At 32.2% G+C, this 22,905-nt stretch overlaps 1 protein-coding gene across 1 annotated transcript; it reads right to left on the bottom strand.

Annotated features, from left to right (window-relative positions):
• Positions 1–15,230: 15,230 nt before the first annotated feature.
• On the bottom strand, positions 15,231–15,827 carry LOC102668003 (uncharacterized). Its single transcript, XM_006605095.1, has one exon. It carries the CDS (start codon positions 15,825–15,827, stop codon positions 15,231–15,233), a length of 597 nt encoding a protein of 198 aa, XP_006605158.1.
• Positions 15,828–22,905: the final 7,078 nt, after the last annotated feature.

Genomic DNA, 22,905 nt, shown 5'->3' with positions numbered 1-22,905 from the left:
GGATCGAGTGGCCTCAGAATAATTAAGAAGGGGGGTTGAATTAATTATTCCTAAACCTTTACCAATTAAAAAATTACTCTTTTAAGGCTTTTACTAAATTGTTAAGAGAATGAGGAGTAGAAGAGAAACTTAACAGAAAGTAAAAGCGGAAATTAAATGCACAGTGGAAAGTAAAAGAGTAGGGAAGAAGGAAACAAACACACAAGAGTTTTTATACTGGTTCGGCAACAACCCGTGCCTACATCCAGTCCCCAAGCGACCTGCGGTCCTTGAGATTTCTTTCAACCTTGTAAAAATCCTTTTACAAGCAAAGATCCACAAGGCATGTACCCTCCCTTGTTCTCTTTGAACCTAGTGGATGTACCCTCCACTAGAACTGATCCACAAGAGATGTACCCTCTCTTGTTCTCAGTCAAACCCAAGTAGATGTACCCTCTACTTGTACCACAAAGGATGTACCCTCCAATGTGTTAAGACAAAGATCTCAGGTTGTTAAACCTTTGATACTTTGTGAATGGGGATACAAAAGAATTCTCAGGCGGTTAGTCCTTTGAACACTTTTGTATTAGGGAAAGGGAAGAATCAAAAGAATTCTCAGACTGTGTCATTTTTAATTCTTTGACAAGGGAGACACAAAAGAATTCAGGCGGTTAGTCCTTTGTTCTTTTGGAAAAGGGAGAAGAGAGACACAAAAAGAATTCAGGCGGTTAGTCCTTGGCGAATTCTTTTTGGCAAAGGGAGAAGAGAATGAAAAGATGAATAGCACAAGTTTTCAAGGTTTAGAAAACCAGAAAACTTCAGAAAGCTTTTGGTACAAAGAAGAAGAAGAAGTTCAAAGAGATTCAAGGCTTGTAAAGGATTGATTGGAAAAGTAAAAAGTGTGAAAGAATAAAAATTGAATTGAAAATGCAAAACAAAACCTTGCTTTTATAGACTCTTCATGTCTGGTCAAGAAGACCATTTAGAAGAGTTATAACTTTTAGAAAAACTTAAAACCAATTTGAAAAAGTCAAAACCCTTTTGAAGAGTTACATCTTTTGATTTATCAGAAACAGTCACTGGTAATCAATTACCAAATAAGTGTAATCGATTACACAAAGCTTTTGTGTGAAAGGATGTGACTTTTCACATTTGAATTTGAATTTCAACGTTCAAAGGCACTGGTAATCGATTACAGCCTTTTGAAAATAATTGGAACGTTGTAAATTCAATTTGAAAACTTTTTCAAAACAATTTTGCTACTGGTAATCGATTACAACAATCTGGTAATTGATTACCAGAGAGTAAAAACTCTTTGGTAAAAGGTTTTGTCAAAAACTCATGTGTTATTCAAAGTTTTGAAAAACTTTTTAATACTTATCTTGATTGAGTCTTCTCTTCATTCTTGAATCTTGAGTCTTGAATCTTGATCTTGATTCTTGAGATCTTGAACCTTGAATCTTGATTCTTGACTTTAGACTTTCTTCTTGAGTCTTGAATTCTTCTTGATTCTTATCTTGAACTCTTGAATTGTTCTTGATTCACTTGAGTTGTTCTTTGATTGATCTTTGATTCACTTGAGTTGTTCTTTGATTGATCTTTGAGCTTTTTGTCATCACCTTTGTCATCATCTTTTGTTATCATCATTGTTATCATCAAAACACCTTTGAATCACCTTTGATTCACCATGAAGCTTTGCTTCTACATTTTAAATATTTTGTTTGTTTTTACAATGAACCAACCAGAACCAATTTATAAAAAATATATTAATTTTAAATTAAAATATTTAAACAAATAATTAACATATAATAAAACTTGATAAGGAGGGAGATGATAAGATTAAGCTGACTAATTAATTCTAACTAAATTAAACATTTTCAAGGTAACCCCATGCCTCTCTAGTGAAAACTACAAAAACAAGTTGCATTGAGTTCAAGAAACTATCAGCAATAAAGTTTAGAAAAAAATAATTTCCTCTTGAAATGTGGATATCTTGAAAATAAAAATCAAAGAGAGTATTTCATAGTTGTAAATGAAACAAACAGTTTCCACTTAAAAGACTCAATTCCTATGCATATTCTTCTTTTACATATATGTATAGAAAAAGCAAGCTATCTAATTGGAACCTCTTGACTTTTCTGTTTCTTTTTTTTCTTCTTCTTTGAATTGGTAGTTGGAATTATAAGTTGCAAAGAGGCAACAACGTAAATAAAACTGTTTTTAGTGGCCTGAATTGAAACTTAATTAAAAATAGTATTGCTTCTAATTAAAAACTACGCTATCAAGTTATTGTCTCTAAGGTACCTGTGGCTTGCTAGATGTTAAACATGACAAATCAAAATCTGTTAGGGACACATGCCCATTGCTCTAGAGTAACACATTTTTTGGCTTCAAATCTCGATATATTATCCCCGTAAACTCTCACCAAACAATTCACATTAAACTTGGTTCTAAGCAACTGTCTAGCTTGTTATACATCAGAATTTTTCCCTGGCAATATTTCTTGCAAGTTGCAAGGGCAGAATTTCGTGATGCAAATTGCTAGTACGTTAGCATATGACACTTGATGACTTGAAAGGAAAATAAAATAAAATAAATTTGTTTTGTTATTAGTTCTTCTTTTAATAAGATATGAGAAATTAGAAATAATTAAAAATAGAAAGTTAGAAATACATGTAAGGCTTAAGTGAGATGTTAACAGAGATGGGAGGTGAAAAAAATCAATAAAATCATTTTGAATATAATTTACATTTTAATAATAAATTAATAATAAGTTTCTTATCATAAACAAAAAAATTTATTAAAGACTTAAGAAGTATTCTAACCTAATGCATTGACTTAAATTACATATATAGAATATACAGAGTTAAACACAAAGTTAAGAAAATTATCTCAAGTTGGCTAAAGGGGAATTACCACAATTTGGAATGAGATATACTACCCCAAATACTATTGAAAACTGCTATGCTATTTGAATCCCTTAGCAGCTCAAGGCCTCAAGGCACTTTACTTTCCTCCTCATGACAAAAGAACTAAATTTGATTGTTACGTATGAAACAATAAAAGTACTCATGAGTTTTCAACTTGTTTTTAAATGGAAATAAATTTAGAACAAGTAAACTTGGTAAAACAACCTAAGACACTATTTGATCCTAAGATAGAAACATATAATATAACAATAGCTATATATATCAATGTACCTCTCTGCCCACTATACCCTAGTGTACCCTATAAATCATCCATTTCTCAACATAAACCTCATCATCTCACAGATGGAACATAACCACATACCTCACCATCTTACAGATGGACCATAATCACATACCTCACCATCTTATAGATGGAATATAACCACATATCTCACCATCTCACAGATAGACCATAATCATATACCTCACCATCTCATAGACGAAATCTAACCATAACCACACCATCTCACATATGAAACCTAATATCAAAACATGTCATCTCACTTATGGGATATAACTAGCAATTCCTTACTCTTCCTTCAATCTTTTTGCATCTTTTTGTCGCATTGCGTGCATAGCCCTCATGTCGCGCACATCACACAAAACAAACATTCATAAACACACAGAGAGAGATAAGGCTCAAGCCTACATACTACTCTCAGGGAACCATTCAAGGTCCCTCAAGTGATAGAAATCACTTTTCACATAAATCTACTGAAAACTTGGTAGCATAACAATTATATTTACAACATCTCAATTTATAACAAGCAATTTGCCGAGGACCGGACACCCCCAAACTCAAACCAACGTGTGTACATGTGAATATCAATATATTGTAGAAATATAAATCACATGTTGCAGAGACAAGTGTTGGAGTTGACAGTCTCTCAGTCTTAGGCATTCATAAGCAATAATAAAATTTTATTGTTCATTCATTGAAATACAACAAATCACACCAGAAGAGGGGTTGAATAGTGTGTTAGTCAAAATATAAAACCTTTATGAAATAAAGAATGTTATAATGAACAAGTTTATAGAACCCTTGTCCAATGACAAAATGTGGACTATTGTCCAATGAGATGTAAAACTTTGTCCTTTAGTAAAAATCTTGTGTGCAAGGTATGACAGTAATGGATAGTGAAATACTTTATAAGTTAATGAAGAGCAATAAAAATACTTCGTTTTACACTGATTCACTCAACTTGAGCCACGTCCAGTTCTCTTTTACCAACTAGTAAAGGGTTCCACTAATCAACCTAGATTACAATAAGTATTCTTTCCCGCCACTTCTGGCTTACAAGTATTCTCAAGGCCACTCATAACACAACCCTTAGACTCTCCCTGAATCTAAGAGCACCCAAGTATTGTTTTGTCACCAAGCCACTCCTAGCTTTCACAAACAAAAGTTTCATATAGAATCAGAGATTCTTTACAACCATCAGAGAGTGGATTTACAATAAGGTTCTTATCTTTCACTAATACTTTGTATACTACAAAGGATGAACTCCCTTCAACTCAGTGTGTTTCTCAACAAATGTTTTTCTTTTCTCTTGTTTCTTGATTCACGACTCTAGTCTTTCTATGCATGTTCATTTTTCCCCTTCAATCTTTGATGTTGTATTTATAGGTAGAGAAACACTTGTAATTAGGGAAAGTATCTTCGGAATTGAATGTTATGACCGTTGTGCAGATTGATCTTTGTTTCCTGAATTAAGAGGATAGTGTGTGGTTTTGTCTGATAGAATCATGACTTTCCATATTTGTCATTCATAACTGAATATAACCGTTAAACACATAAATGGAAATAAAAGATAGTTTCGCAAATATGTTTCTTTTAAACAAAATTATATAAACTGGAATAAATTGATAATTCAAATAAAGTGCTTACTACATTTTTTGTTTAGATGGACTGGATGAGTACTTCATGCTTCTAGTAGGTGAGTTATTCAATAATGGAGAGGTCTCTCCTGGTGTTGCTTCCCGTCATCAAACTTGTTAACTCATATGCAACAAAGTGATTAACATAAATTTATATTTGTTTTCATCAAAATGTAAGAGATGACTGGGTCGTTCAATGATGGATCCTCTAGTGTCTAACATTCATATCTTAGAAATCACACTAGTAGGCAATATATTCATTTAAAGCATAACAATAGTCATCGAACATGCACACAATCAACCTCATCATAGAACATGACATTCATCGTATATCTCAATAATCACATTAGTGGCATCCATAACATTGTGAGGCATAACAATAACCATCAAAGAGCAACTACAATTAATTTCAACATTGATCATACAATCCACAAACATTACATACAACATCAAATTACAAATTAGAGAATTAATACAAGTTGACCCTCATGTGTTTAGTAATTTTTTTTGTCTTAGCTTACAAGTTCACATGGCTCCATGACACTTTCCCTAGGGTTTTCTTCATTTTAAATTCATTTTTAGTCTTAGAATTACCAAATTAAGTTATCTAATGTCCAATATGAAGTTGCTGCCATGTTTCACTCTTAAACTCATTTTTTAAATTTCTAAGTATTCTGGAAATCAGTTTTCATAAATTTTACATGCTACCCTATATTTTCACACCTAACAAACTCATTTTTAAAGTCAAAACTTGAAAAAAAAAAAAAAGAAGTCCATACAACCATAAAAATCACTTTAATTTCATAATAGATTCCATCCTACAAAATATCCTTAAACTTATTTTATTCATAACTTTTGCTCAAGGTTCATGAAGTGGAAAGACCCCCCTTACCTTGATGAAGCTTGCACAAAAATGCCCAGATGAACCAAGAACTCAGATCTGAATGTTCCCAAGCTTCAAAGGATGAAAAAAGAAATTTGGAACCAAGGATGAGAGTTTTGCACAAAAATGGAGAGGAAATAAGAAGAGAATGAAGATTAAGAGCCTCTTATGAAAGCTTTGAGGGAAGAAGCCACAAGAACACTTATATGAAGGTTGGAAGAAGAAGAAGAAAATGTATTGCTCTCCCTCCCTTGAAGAACTCGTGCACAACAATGGAGAATAAAGGTTCTAAGTTTGTTTTTTCTTGGAGAAGCGAGGAGATATAAGGCTTTAGGCTTGCTTCAAATGAAACTTGGTTAGGCTTAATGTTGACAAGATCAAATTGATAACATGAATAATCATTTGATAGCCATAATGCTGCCATATATGCATATTTTGCCTTTTGATTTTTTAACTAGAAATGACTAAAGTAGACTTAAGCAAAAATGGTAAAAACTCCTTTTGTTAAAACTGATAAACCTTATCCTAATCTTCTAGATTAGTGTGCTAACATCCCTTGGGATATGTGTACTCATAGTGAACCTTGCACAGAGTTCATTCACACAAAGACAAATTACATTACAACTCAGTGCACAATCCAATTCTTATACAGATGGAAATCTAACTCAAACAATTCCTATTTCTCTGTCAAGCTTTACTAAACCAATCACACACACGCACACACATACACACACATACAACACGAAATTCTATGATTAGAAACATATAATTACTAAAATTAAATTCGTACATACACAGATGACACAACACATAATTTTGTCTATTAATTTGAGTTGTAATTTTTTAGGGTTTTACAACTTTAACTTATTTTAATTATTCTTCATCATATAATTAGACACTTTAATTAGTCAGAACTAATTAAATTAAAATTCTATTTTAAAACTAATTGTATAGTGATTTATGAAAATGCCCTCCACTTTAAACTCTTATGACTTAATCACCCTTTTTCTAATTCCATGAAATCTAAATCATCATTAGTCAACCTTAATTATCCCTACTTAATTTCTAACCTTACTTACATTAATTACTAATTTTCTTCTTTCAATCTTGTGATTTCTATTTCTAGAATAAAATCAAATTATTTACATCTATGCCATTAATGACTTGACCATTATTTGACCGGAGAATTTTCTGTAAACTATCCTTATTCTTTCTAGACTTTAGCTTAAAAGCTTAAGAGTTTAACCATGCTAAGGTATTCTATGGTAATATCTCATTTTCTATCATTTCAATACTAAAAACACTACTCCACACACAACATAACAATAACACTATCTACCACACATACATGAAAAATTGGGATGTTACACTATTGAAAAGAATACATATAATTTTTAGTCTCTCTAAAATCTTGCATTCTCTTATTCTCTACTTTTCTGCTCCGAGTTATATTTTATTTAACACTTTTTAATTTTTGAGTCACCATGATATTGATATAATAATGGTGACTAATCATTGACAAAAACCTTGGTTAGCTATCTATGGTGAGTCTCTTAATATATTTTCTATCCATAAGATTCTCAAACCAAAGAAATGGTACTCTTATTCACTTGCATCAATGAGATATTACTATACTTTTAAAAGTTTAGAGACCCAACTGCAATTTTAAAAGAATAATTAGGAATCTAATTAAAAAATCTTAAATAATTTAGACACTTATAGATTAATTTAACCTTTTTCTCTTCACACCCATGAATTTTAATATCAAACTTTGAATCACAGACTTAAAGAATTTAAACTCCTTAATTTTATTCGAACCAATCTCTAAATCAAATCTTAATTATACTTCTTTATACAACGAATAAAGTATGATTAGGTTGTTAATAATAAACTTAACATATTATATGCTAGTATGAATATTAAATGAGTTTATTATTAACAAACATAAGTCTATTCGACACCTTATATAAGTCTATTCTTTAAGTCTGTGATTCAAAGTTTATTCGACACCGATGTCGAATAGACTTATGTTTGTTAAAAACAAATCCACACTGCTAGAAAAACAACATTTTACATCGATGGAAATGGGCTTTCAAAGACAGTGGACGCGTGTCTTTGATACGAATGTCGTTATAAAGGGTGAGTTTCTACATCGGTCATAAAATGACCGTCTTAGAAACACGTCATAAACAACATCGTGCCTACCACAGCAACGATGTAGAAAGTATTGCTTTCTACATCGTTGTTACCGAAGGCACGATGTTGTTTATGACGTGTTCTATGACGGTCATTTTACGATTGATGTAGAAAGCTTTTTTCTACGACGTTGTTGACACAAACACGACGTTGTTTATCACGTGTTCTACGACGGCGGTTTTGATACGACCAATGTAGAAAGCGTTAAACACGACGTCTATCACGTAAGCACCGACGTAGACACTTTATTATTAATTTATTTATATTAAATTAATATTAACAATTTTTTTATATATAAATTTATATTTTAACAACACATTATTAAAAATAGGACAAGTACATATACTTATTTTAAAAATTAAATCAAGATATGATAAGTACATATAATTAGAAAATTAATTGAAAGTATGATGAGTACACCTTTAAAAATCTTTATCTGGCTGCAGAGTTTGATGAATCGTCAACAAATAAAAGTGTATATTTACAAATGCAAATAAATAAGAGGAAACTCACCAAATTCAGAACTCCCAAAGGTTTTGTCACAGTGAAATTCAGCTCTTCATTCCAGTTAAATGAGCATGCCTACCAAACAATAACATAAACTAAATGAAAGAAACTTTGAGATTTTTCATGTAAATATCTTTATAACTTAAAAAGTGAGAAAAGAGTGGCAAGCCAGTGAATATCTTAAGTAATAAGTTGGATCCCTTAGTTAGAACTGAATTTTATTTAGACAAAACATTTAAAAAAAGGTAAATACAATTTACCAAAAAATAAAATAAAATAAAAGGAGGTGGGATACAGTGATTTAATGGCTGACAAATTAATTTTTTTTCTCAAAGAGAAACAATCTTTCTGTTTCAGCAAGGACGTACAGCAACTCATGTATATCTGATTTGAAAAAATCTTTGCTGAATTATATACTAATAATTTGATGATTATATACTATATTATAAGTTTATATATATATATACTAATAATTTAATACTATTGTTATTCAATAAAAAATCATTGTTAATAAATTTTTTGATGTAATTATCGTAAAAATAAACAAAGTTAACATTTGTTTCCTAATCAATGTGTTAAATGGTTTGTGTTTTGTATTTTATTACCAGCAGCCTCAATGGATTTAATTTCCAAACATGATGTAAATTTTAGGAATTAGTATAAAACACAGGAAATAATGCATGATAACTATCACCATTGATTCCAAGTTCCAACAATATTTTTCAGAATGAATATCAGTAATTAGCCTAAATTCTGAACTTGTGAGAGAAAAAGGCAAAGATAATCATTGGCAACATCGGTAAAAAAGTTGTAGACAAGACACCACAAATCCATTTCAGCAGAGAAATAATAAAATCCTATAGAACTTACTTTATCATCTTTTTCTGTATTATGACTCAGCCAAGCATAAGTCTCTCTAAAATCGTCAAAAACATGAAGTCCATCATGTGAATGTGATGTTAGAACAATAGAAGGGGCTGAATAAGCTTCTGCTGCCGCCTATACACTATGAACCTACATGAGAGATCAAGATAGTGAGGAACTTATTTATAACATACACAGTAGCATGAAAGGGCATCACAATTTAAACTATTCATGAAAAATCCAACATACAATTTATATATTTAAATACATTTATTAATTTGAATATTTACAAAAGAGAAACAAGAAGGAAGAAATTATAGCTATTAGCATGGTATAGATGGTACAAGGACACAAACCTTAAAAGACAAAATAAGGCCTTCAAAACAAGTGCTCAATAATTAATCTCCCTATTTCATTATTTATATGATGTTTAGAAATATTGGAGATCTCACAATTTATACTCACCTTTCTGCATCTGCATCTGATCATTATGCTCTGTCCCTTTGCCTTTGTTATGCTCTGTCCAATGATAGCAGATTAAAAACACATAAAGCATAGACCAAAACTATGATTCAAATAAAATAGAAAACCACATATACACTTATTACTTAAGTTAATAAAGAATACAAACCTTTGTAAGTTCCTGTTATGTTCCATTGTGAAAATGGACCTAAGTTGCTCTCCTCCTTTCTTGTAAATAGCCCCTAAGAGAAGTGACATATCAATAACATGCAAATATATGAGTTCTCCTTCAGTCAGATTTTGACTCAATCATAACAATCCCAATTTTTCAATTCAAATAATTTTTAATTATAAATCGATGTTTATGAGAGTTATATGGCAATAAAGTTAAAGGCAAATGCCTTACAATTAATTTGGGAAAAAAGTTCATCGTTTGACACCTTAAGAGTTACACACGAAAGATAAACTCAAATATATGACTATTTTCTATTATGAGAGAAACACCCTGTAAACCACTCAAAAAAGCATAACTAAAGTACAAATTGACAGATTTCTATAAATAAAATGCAGCACATTCCTAACCAAACTAAATGAACGCCTATGACTCTTCTCCCTAGGTTCAAACATTCTAAACAAAACATGTTCGATTAATGTCAGCTCTAACAAAACCAAACTTTAAATTTCCTGCTTCTAGTGTCTAGTCTACTTCCACAAATCACAATTGCACAAAGCAATAGCAGCTAGTGCAATCCCTAACTAACCACAATCAAAATGCAGCCACCAAATCATCAACATTACAACAACAACAAAAAATTCAAATTCATGTGCATCACATTCTTCGAGTACCATCACAGTCATTAAAAAACTGAAATTTAAGACAAGTTCCTAAACAAACCTCATCAATCCAGGACCCAGTCCTTTCTCTCAAGGGTCTGAGACCCGCCACTGGATTAACCAACAGTAGAATCACCCACCACCAAAATGCAACCCACAACAAAATTCTAAGCCCCCCTCTTCCTCTTACACAAAAAAAGCTTCAATCTTTCAGTGACAACCATATGAAATCCCTAACTCCTTGTTCGTACAGAGGTAGGTTATCCTGAACTCGCTGCGGTCCAGTTCGCGGCCCAGCTCATAGTGGGCCTCGATCTCGCGGCCCGTCGAGGACTTCAGAATGGTGAGCTTCAACCCGTTCGCGGCGGCTCGATTGCGAAGTGGTTTTGCTTTTTTCCTTTTTCGCCTTGTGCCGCCACACGACTGGCCGTCTCGTGGCTGGCGCGTGGACCATGAGGAGCTCGCGTTCATATGCGAGCCGCATAATTTGTTTGTGAAAAGGGAAGAGGAGATGCTGGAGGAGGTGGAGAGCTTTGGATATTGGATTGGGAAAAGGGAAGAGGAGAGAAGAAAGATGCGGAACGGACGCGAAATATGGTTGTGAAATATGAAGGGACTCAAAATTTGTTTTTTTTTTTAAACTATTCAAAGATGGTCATTATAATAAGACCGCCTTTGTATAACCATATTTTTAAGACAGACTGAATACACCCGTCTTTATCTTAGGATGCTTGCTTATTAAAGGCAGTTACTTTAATAACCGTCGTTGTCAACTTTATGAAAATTACAATAATGCCACCACTATTATTTTTACGACGTGTTGCATTTGACTGTCGTAAGTGTCGTGTCGTAAAATAACATTATTGTAGTAGTGCCAATGTGTAAATGAATTTGGGAGAATGGTGCTAATTGAAACCGCCATGGATTTTAGTAGATAATATTCGGAGAGGTTTGAGGAATATCCTAGCTAGAATTTAGCTCCTTCCCCTACCCCAGCAATAAAATAAGGTAAATCAATCTCATTCAAGAATCTTTAAAAAAACAAAAAACTTTGTTGTTTTTTTTTTAATAATGGCAGGCAGAAAAATTAAAGAATGAAAGAGAGCATAAAGAAAGAAATTGAGACTGCAAAGACTTATTTTATTCTGATATGAAGCAACGTATTTAAAAACATGAAAAAGATAGTAACTGCTAACAAAAAGATGATATCACTAACAGAAAGATAATACCACTAACAGATCATGCCTAGAGAATAGGATCAAAACTGTTTTATCCTATCAGTCAACATGACTTTTATTTTTCCAAAAAAATAGCATAAAAATCTTATCTACTATAATTTGTTAGACAGTTCCAACAGTCAAATCTTAACACTCCTCCTTGACTTTGGAAGTGCAAACTCCAAGCTTTTGTTTCAAGTATTCAAATTTGGCTTTTGGAAGTGCCTTGGTCAGAATGTCAGCACTTTGATGCTCTGTTTTGTAGTACAGTAACTTCACTTCTCCTTCCCTTTGAACTTCTCTTAGAAGAAAAATCTTTATCTTGAAATGCTTAGTTTTGCCGTGAAACACTAGATCATTAGCAATTGATATTGCAGCCTGGTTGTCCACAAAAATCTGTGTGCTTTCTTCTTGTTTCATATGCAAATCTGTCATAATTTTCCTGATCCAAAGAGCTTGATTCACTACAACAACAGCAGCTACATACTCTGCTTCTGCAGTTGATTGAGCTACAACTTCTTGCTTTTTAGAACACCAAGAAAAGACTCCAGAACCAAATGAAAAACAATAACCAGAGGTGCTTCTCATGTCATCAATACAACCTGCCCAGTCACTATCATAATATCCATGGAGCTTAAAATTATGAGAATGAGAGTACATTATACCATAGTCTAAAGTGCCTTTAACATATCTAATAACTCGTTTGGCAGCTTAAAGATGAACTTCACTAGCACAATGCATGAACCTTGAAAGTATACTTACTGCAAACAAAATGTCAGGTCTGGTTGCAGTAAGATATATTAAGCAACCAATCAAGCTTCTGTAATGCATTTCGTCAACTTTATCAGCTCCATCATCCTTGTTAAATTTCTCCTTTTGGTTCATTGGAGATGTAGTGCTTTTGCAGTCCTCCATATGAAACTTCTTGAGTATTTCCCTTGCGTACTTCTTTTGGTGAATAAGGATTCCATCATGATCTTGTTTCACCTCCATTCCCAAAAAGAAACTCATCAAGCCAAGATCTGTCATTTCAAATGCTTTAAACATTTCAGCTTTAAACTCCTTTATGAGTTTCTCATCACTTCCTGTCACAAGTAAATCATCAACATAGACAGCAATAATGATTAAATTTGCATCTACCAATTTCACATATAATGTAGCCTCACTTGGACTTTTGAAAAATCCAAGATCTTGAAGATGATCATCTATCCTGTTGTACCAGGCCCTAGGAGCTTGTTTAAGACCATATAATGCCTTTTTCAACTTGTAAACTTTTTACTCCTCTCCTTTGATTTGAAACCCCTCAGGTTGGTCTACATAAATCTCCTCCTGCAAGTAACCATTTAGAAAGGAAGATTTTACATCTAAATGATAAACTTTCCACCTTTTATGTGAAGTCAAGGCAAGTAGCATTCTAATTGTATCAAGACGTGCAACTGGAGCAAAAGTTTCTGAAAAATCCACTCCAAACACTTGAGCATAGCCTTTCACCACCAACCTGGCCTTGTATTTATTTACAGAACCATCTGGATTAAGTTTGGTTCTATAAACCCATTTTACCCCTATAGGTTGTTTGTGTTGAGGTCTGTCCACTAGCTCCCACGTGTCATTTTTTTCGATTATTTTCAACTCTTCCTTCATAGCATTTATCCACTTGTCATCCTTTCCAGCTTCTTCAAATTCTGCAGGTTCTAGGACAGCTACATTACTCTTTTGATAAATCTCAGATAAAGATCCTGTACCTCTGACAGGAATGTCATCTACATCATCATCAAGGAACTGTGGGATTTCTGGCAGCTGCTTCCTTATTGGCTCATCCCAACTCCGTTGTTGCTCTTCCATAAATTTGACATCTTTACTCATAAGAATTTTCCCATTTTGAGGTTGGAAAATTTTGTAAGCTTTGGAGGTGTTGCTGTATCCAATGAAAACTCCGGGTTCTGCCTTTTTATCAAGTTTTTCCCTTTTAACCGGTGGAACATAAGAGAAACAAACACAACCAAAGATTTTTAGATTTTGTAAATCTGGTTTGTAACCAAACCAGCCTTCAAATGGAGTTTTTTTGTGCAGAACTCTTGTAGATAGTCTATTCAGCAAAAATACTGCAGTGTTTGCAGCCTCCGCCCATAGCTCCTTTGGCAACTCCTTTTCATGCAGCATACACCTTGTCATCTCCATGATACTTCTATTTTTTCTCTCACTCACACCATTTTGTTGTGGGGTGTAAGGTACGGTGAGTTAGTGCTCAATGCCAGCTTCTTCACAAAATTTATCAAAAACATCATTTTTGTATTCCTTGCCGTTGTCAAACCTTATTGTTTGCAGCCTGCAATCACTTTGATTCTCCACCAATGCTTTAAATTTCCAGAAAATATTAGCAACCTCAGTCTTGGATTTAAAGAAATAAATCCAACAAAATCTAGTATAATCATCAATAAATGTAATATAGTATTTATTACCATTTAAAGATGATACTCTCTGAGGTCCCCCAACATCTGTGTGAACTAATTGCAGCTTTTGAGTTGCTCTCCAAGTTGATTGAGGAAATGGTTTTCTGACTAGCTCACCATATTGGCAAGCCACGCAATCGGCTAACTTGTCTTCAAGGATTGACACACCTTTCACCAAGGCATGTTTTTGCATGCATAAAAGTCTAGCAAGATGGAAGTGTCCGAGCCTTTTGTGCCATAGTTCAACATTGGTGGTCATGCTTGAAAAAGCTATTTGCTTCTCCTCCATTAGATTTAAAGCATAGCTTTTAGCCCTCATTTTTACCCTAAATACGTCTTTTCCTTTTGCATCTTTGATCAAGCACCAATTTTCTTCAAATATAACTTTGAAGCCTTTCTCTACAAGCTGAGCAATACTAAGTAGATTTTGATCAATGTCAGGCACATATAAGACATCAGAGATATATTTCAAACCTGTCAAGCTTTCAATAGCAACAGTCCCTTTTCCCTTGACTGAGATGAAATCACCATTTCCAATTTTTACTTTGGAAACAATGGTTTTGTCAAGTTCTTTAAAAAGGTTCAGGTCATTGGTCATATGGTTTGTGCAGCCGCTGTCTATTAACCATGAATCACTGGAACTATTGCTTGTGGCAAAGCATGTTGCGACAAATAGTTGCTCATCTTCTCGTTCCTCCGCAACCACCTTTGCTTCCTCTGATTTGGACTTGCATATTCGCTCTACATGTCCCATATTGCCACACTTTCTGCACTTGACATCTGGCCTCCACCAACATTTTCTTTCAGGATGATTTGTCTTTTTGCAATGCGGACAAGGAGGAAAGGTCTCACCTTGCTGCTTGTTGGAGCCTTCTGGTTTTTTGTTCCTCCATTTGTTGTTCGTCTTGTCTTTGCCACCTCTTGAATTTTGTGCTTTCGTATGAAACGCACCTTGTACCACCTCCTCTTGTCTCATCATTCTTCTCTGCTCCTAGGCTTGTAGAGCATTTATGAGTTCTCCCAAGGTGAAGGTTGGCAGGTCTTTAGACTCCTCCAATGCTGATATCTTCGATTCATACTTCTCGGGTATAGTGACTAGGATTTTTTGCACTATTCTTTCATCAGGAAAGTCCTTCCCAAGAAGCCTCACTCTATTTGCTATGCCTAACAGCCGGTCAGCGTAGCCTTTAATTGTTTCAGTCTCTTTCATGCTCTGCATCTCGAATTCTCTGCCCAAGTTGAGTACTTGCATGCCTTTGGTTCTTTCACAGCCTTGATATTCTGATCTGAGATAATCCCAAATTTGTTTGGCAGACTTGAAGTTCATAATTCTTGTAAAAATAATTTTTGACACAATAGAGAAAAGGAAATTTTTAGCCTTAGCCTTTTTGGTCTTCCTTTCTCTGTGATTCTTCATCTGAGCCACTGTTGGATCTAAAGGTAGTTCAGGAACATCATAGTTTTCTTCTACTGCCTCCCAAAGATCCAAAGCTTCAAGATGAGCGGTCATCCTTGCAGCCCATAATTCGTACTCCTCACCATCAAAGATTGGTGGTGAACCTGTTGTGTATGATGTTTCTCCCTCCATTTCGATTTCTCTCAACTCACAGATCCCTTAAAGATAAGAGCTTTAGATACCAATTTGTTGTTTTTTTGTTAATAATGGCAAGCAGAGATATTAAAGAATGAAAGAGAGCATAAAGAAAGAAATTGGGACTGCAAAGACTTATTTTATTCTGATATGAAGCAACGTATTTAAAAACATGAAAAAGACAGTAACTGCTAACAAAAAGATAACATCACTAACAGAAAGATAATACCACTAACAGATCATGCCTAGAGAATAGGATCAAAACTTCTTTATCCTATCAGTCAACATGACTTTTATTTTTCCAAAAAAATAGCATAAAAATCTTATCTACTATAATTTGTTAGGCAGTTCCAATAGACAAATCTTAACAAACTTCAATAAGAATAATGTGCGACATATCCTTAAGCTACAGGTGGTTGAGTGGGGCAATCGTATTCATGTTGTTCAATGATCACTATCAGCAACAAGTTAAGCAAATCTCCTCCCTAGGTTGTTACTCGTTAGGCAAAATCACTAGTCTTTCGGTCGGTTTGTGAAAAGAGAAGACAGCTCTGTTAGAACAGTATAAAAGAAACAAAATACAAAATGAGAAAAAGTAAGTCCTTTAATTATTTTTTTTTTATATAAATAGACACTTTAAACTTTAATTTTATCTTAATTGATCTTTAAATATTATTATTTTTACAAATAAATACCAAAAACTTTAATTTTATTCTAATTAGTATTTAAATTTACCATTTTTGTAAATACAGACACTTTAAACTTAACGTTAATCAAATTGATACTTAATATTTATTCTTTTTACAGATAATTTCTCTACCAAAATAGAGTTAAAAAACTAACCAAACACGGAAATTGGATAATTTATTTATCTTAAATGTGAATCATTCATTAATCTTTATTTATTTATTTTGTAATTACTCATTTTTTTCATATATTCAAATGTAATAAAACTCAAGATTAACCTAGTGGTGTAAAATTATGTTGCATTTATATGTAAAGAAACAATCTATTTAGCAAAATAACTCGTGTTTGGTTAACTCTGTAAAATTCTCTTGAGACAACGACAACTAAGGGTGGGTAACTGTTTAAGACCTGACCCGCGAAGTCCTTATTTTATAGGAGTCAGATAAGTCCAATGCATGAAATAAATGGACAATTTTTAGGTCCATATCCGATTTGCCAAACATGCGGATAAATTGGCTAGTCTATGAATCCAAATAATGATTTAAAAAACAAAAAATAAAATTAAAAATGTATAAAACTAGAAGAAATTTTCCGTTCATTTTTTAAGCTAAAATTTATAACAATAAAATACATCAACATTTATAATAGTCCTAAACACTATATATTAAAGTTTTTAAGACTAACATATATCCACATTTATAATCGTTTCAATATTAAAAGCATAAAAAAATATTTTAACAATAGTCCAAATAGAAAATACACACCAAATAAACATAATCTTGATGTCTTAATTTAAAAGTCCAAAAACACAACCAATTATTAAAGTGTTAATGTTTTAAAAATAAACATAAAACATTCTTAAATTTAAATATATCATGTTTTGAAGTTTGTGGAACAGTCCGTGAACCCACGAATCAATCTAGGTCCGTTATCCATTAGGATCGTGGACTTAACCGATCAATCCGTAAACCTGAATTCATATAGTCATCCCTCACAACAATCACACACTAAGAATGAAATGAATCTGATAGAGGGTTGAGAGACCCGTGACAAGAGGGAGAGGAATGGATTGATATGCTAGTAAAATATAAAGCTATTTCACTTTTAATTATAGGATTATTTTTTCTTTTTGGTCGTGGATTCTGTTGCACTTTATACAAATGGAAAGCATCATAAAGGCCAGAAGCCTTCCCAACGTAAAGTCCAGGCAAGATCTAGCTGCATAGTAAATCCGTGAATAACTGAAATGGATATGTTTTCTAAATTTCTTATGATAATTACAGCAATAAAACAAATTTGAGGTAGGGTGCATTGTTTTTAAAATTAAACTTGAAGTCTTTATAATGATAATCGTAGTCGCATTATGTATAAAAAAAAGTTGTTGTCACATTTACTTATAAATAGTATATTATCTACTCATAAAAAAATAGTATCTTACTATATACATTGACGAATATTTATAAATACAAGTTAAAGGTTTCTGTCAAAAAAAAAAGTTAAAGGTTAAAAATATAAATTTGAGTATTGAATGAAAAAATAATGAAATTAAATATTTATTATAAATTGGAAGCATTATTAATTAAAATGAAAATTATTAAATAGGTTAATATAAAAACTCACAAGACATGTATTATAAATTAGGAAAACTTATCAGTGTATGAAAAAGGAGTACAGAGTGATGAATTCAGAAAGCATGCAAAGGACAGGTGAACAAAATTCATGCATTTTTATCTTAATAAATAATTTTAGTGTATTTTAAAATTTAAATTTTATACATACATATATATGGAGATATATCTAGTGAGAATAATTCTTATTTTAAACGTATGAGAATTTATATAGTAGTCACATGATCACTTTAAAATATCATGTGTATTTATTTTTTAGCATTTAAACAATAAATATAAAAGGAGATAAATGAGAATGCTACTTTTAAAATAAAATAATAATTTGAATGAAAATGAAACTTGAAATTGAAGAGTGAGTTTGAAAATAAATTATATAAATCAATTATTAATTTGGTATGGTAAATTCCAATTCCAATTTATACTTATAGAAAATAATTTCATATTAACAATAAACCTTTAGATTAACTAAATTTAATTAAGTACTATTTATAAATTAAAAAAGATAAAATGTGAGATCTTTCACATGGGTGGAGAAATCACATATGCCACACTGAGAAGGAATTGAGAGCAATTTCTGAGCACTCAAATTTAATAAACTTGATTAATACAATGCAAATTACGTATTTTTATTTAAAAATTAAATTTTATATGCCAATTTTACCAAAAAAAAAATGCATAATATGACTGAAACCATTTTTTCTTCCATTAATTTTATATACTAAACTTTTCTTCCATCTCACTTCCATTTTTTTTTTTTACATATCACTCTTTATTTTCTATCACATCATTTATCACATATATTAAATTATTTTTCTTCTTTTAATACTCTTTACAAATTTTCCTTTCACCCACACACTTTAAAATTAATTAAGGTGTACATTTAATTTTTTCCTTCTTTAATATACACATAAAAAGTTATTTCATTTTTTAAATAAAAACTTAAATTTATTATAAAAATATTTTTCTCAATTTGAAGGATCATAAAGTAATTATCATAATCGCAACTCCAACCTTAATTTATATAATCATGATTTCCTGTCTATAATTTAATTGAATGTCAAATATGAGTTTACTTTCAGCAATACTCGTCGAATTAAAACACCTTCTATAGACATGATTTTTTTAAGAGTCCTTCTATATAAACAATTGATATTTACGTGTATGAATAATAGTTTACACAAGTAATAATGACTTATATCTTTTAATTAATTGGTCTAGGATTTGAATCAAACTTTAAGTATAAAATAGATCGTACAGGAGCTACTTAGTATTAATACCATGTTAAAAAAAATATTGATATTTATGAGCAGTGAAAATCTCAAAATAATTATCCTAGTAAGCAAGAAAGTGAAGGAATCCAAGCAATTAACCAACTTGAATTGGTGTGATGTACGACTAGACACTGAGTTGGAGTATCTTATCCTAGAATTCTAAACAATTTAACTTTAAAACTCTTGTCTCTTGTCCCATGCATGACCAATGTGCAAGCCAGGTGGGCGACACCAGTTAGTTTAGTCTTCTCAACCGTTGCTTGCTCCATCATACTAAAAGTGAAAGAATGCAATAGTAAAAGGACACAAACACCAAATTAAGGTGAAAAAATATCAATAAAGCTTGGTCCCATGTACAACAATATTAGATGCCTCTTTAACTCACTACTAGACACATGCAGTCACACGAGCACATTCAACCTGCATGCATGCATCCATCCCTGTTGCAATCAAACATGCATTATTAGTAGAATCTAGCTATCTCTAAATGATTGGAGACCGATCAAACCAAAAATGCAGTTAGTTACTATTGTGAGAAGTGCACACATGCACCAGGTACCTAATTAAAATTATAAAAATATTCCATATCTTTCGAGAACATATTCGAAATCAAGTACCTCCAAGAAACCCAAGGTACTAGTCATACGCAATTGAATTTCTTGAATACATAAAAACAGTTACAAGAATATGATCTACCCATAATTCATTGAGGACAGTTATGTGCTCTACAAAGTTTAAACGTATAACTGGAAAAGGTATAACGCATGAGTGACAGTAGACACCACATACTATATTTATATAAAAAAATGTTAGTTTTCGTGGAAAAGTACTAAGATCATAACATACATGCGACTTTACTTCCACATTCATTTTTTTTATTAGAAAAATAATGAATATTAAAAAAGTATAACGGGTAATCCAAGTATCTAACCCTTATGGCTTATAATTTACAAGAGTCTTCACATTCACAGATAAAAGATTGAGAACTTCTTCAAGAAAATATAAATTTTGTTTACCCGCTATAAAAGTATATATATGACTATTAATCTTAATCGTGTTCCAAATGCTTAAGAGTTTGATAAATTCTTCTTACGTACGTGTACAGAAAATTATACAATTATATATGCAAATAATGTTATTTACATAAAGTAAGTTAGATATTTTACTATGAAAATTAATTATATGATTTTAATTACATAAAATACATTTGCAATTTAACATTAAATTTTTTATTTAGGAAATTTGAAAAGAATTGAAAGTCGCAAACAAGAAAATGACAACGAGAAATAACCTGTAATAATAATGACCATATCATAACATACCACATATATGTTATTGGCAGAGAATATTCTACACTACAACTTCAAAAATAATCTAATACATGTGATCATGAATAAGATCTTCAACGATCAAATTCATCCTCATGTCACAATAAAGTAACTCTGATCGATAAGCAAGCTAAATCATAAATTAAATTAAGTTAAATAAGACTTAAAAAATTTATTTGACATTCAAACTTTATTAATCTCGCAAAATAAATTGTATGCTGAGTTGCATTTTTTATTTCTTAGGTATTACAACTATGTAATTTTAATTTTTAATTAGGTCCCCTGAATATTACAAATGTGTAAATTTAGTCTTCCAAGTTTCAATTGAGCAAATTGAGCTCAAGTATTACAATTGTGCATTATTAGTCTCAACTATATATATTAACAAGAATAATGTTGATATATCAAATGAAAGGATTAAAATTGTACAATTGTGATATCTAGGAGACCTTATTAGCTCAATAAAACTTGAAGGACTAAAGTCCTACAATATAAGTTTGAAGGACTAAAATCACATAATTGTGATACCTATGAGACCAAAAATGCAATTAAACCTAAATTGTAATAATATATATTTTTCTCCTCTAACAAAATATCAAATTATATCTAAAGAATAACTAAAACAAAAATTTAATAGTACTAGCTATTAAAATGAAGATAAGAAAGAGGGTTACTTAGCTTGGTTGGGCTGTGGTGCTGGTGTCACGTAGAAACTACGATGACATAGTGGAGAGCATACACAGATAGATCGGGGCCTACTAAAAAAAATTATTTTTTATGACAGTATTTACGACGGTCGTCAAAAAACCATATTCGTTTGTATAACGGTGACAATTTTGTTAATATTATGAACATTTCAAATACGATTTTGCAAAAACTGTTTTTGAATGCGGACCATTTTAGTTTTAACCCCTCGCGTCCATTCCTCTCCTTTCCACAAATCTCAAGTCCGTTCCTCTTTCCACTCACTTGTTGTCTTCTTCTCCTCCTCGTCTCTCCTCTTCCCATTACCCTTTCTCCACCTTCTCCCTGGCGCCACCATCGCCCCCAACGCCACATTCTTCCTTCGCCCCCATTCCCCTCTCCTCCAGTGGAACCGCAAAAAACCCTAACCCCCAAATAAACTCAAACCCTTGTCACGACGAAATCTCCACCCCCTCGCTCCTCTTCTTCACTTAGTTCGAACTCATGCATGTTATGATTATGCACACTCGGCTCGTTACCCTATGTTTTCTCCGCCACGTGGCTATTCCAGCTCAAAGTTGCCGTCTCCGCCGCCTTCTTTCAGATTCGCCTGAAATTTCCTTAACTTTAAGCAGTACAAGAAGTACCACATGTCGTATTTTCCTAGCGGCGGTGATGCTCACATGTTGGAGAAGCAAAAGTGAAAAGGTTGAGAAACGTGATGAGTCTAAATCCAAGGGAGAAAAGGAAGAAGCGAAGAAAAAGAAGGGTGATTCGAAGGAAAAGAAAATGGTTTCGGAGAAAGAGGAAACTGAGTTTCAATATAGATTGAAAATTAGCATGTAAGTTGAGAATATTATCATGTAAGTTGAAAATTTCTTGTTAAGGTGCAAAAGCTCTTTCCTATAATGCTTCATCCCTGCAATTATTGAGTCCGCCGCTTTATTAAAGTTCACAAACAGCTAATTCCCAAAAGAAGAAAGATTTTCAGTTTTTGTGACGATTTTTAGCTTATAGTTTAATCAATAAGATTATTCGTAGTGTACTAATAGTGCAATAGTGTAGTTGTTAGATCAACAATATATTATTTTTCTTTCTGTTGATTAATCAAAGAGGAGTATAAAGGTAAGATTGTTACTTTGTGACTTGGTACTAATAAACAATCAGTAGGACTTCTATTCATTTATTTTTCAGTTCTTTTTCCGTTTTTTTTACTTATCTCAGTTATTAATATATTGTTGACAACTGATTGAATTTTAATTTATTATTTATTTTCTTTGTTAGTCAAACCACTAGCATTAATGATCCCCAAGATGAGAGTGTTGCACAATAGAAGGTTGAAGCCACTGCAAAAAATAATGCTACTAATAATCGTTCAAGTGGTGATGTTGCTTGCATGCAGAGAAATATAGAACTAATTGAGAAAGGAAGTGATGAGACCTATAAATTGTTATTTATTTTTATACTATTGCTGCTA

This window comes from Glycine max, chromosome 19, assembly GCF_000004515.6.
Source record: "Glycine max cultivar Williams 82 chromosome 19, Glycine_max_v4.0, whole genome shotgun sequence".
NCBI classification, from domain to species: Eukaryota; Viridiplantae; Streptophyta; class Magnoliopsida; order Fabales; family Fabaceae; genus Glycine; species Glycine max.
This window is presented reverse-complemented; position numbering and strand designations above follow the sequence as displayed.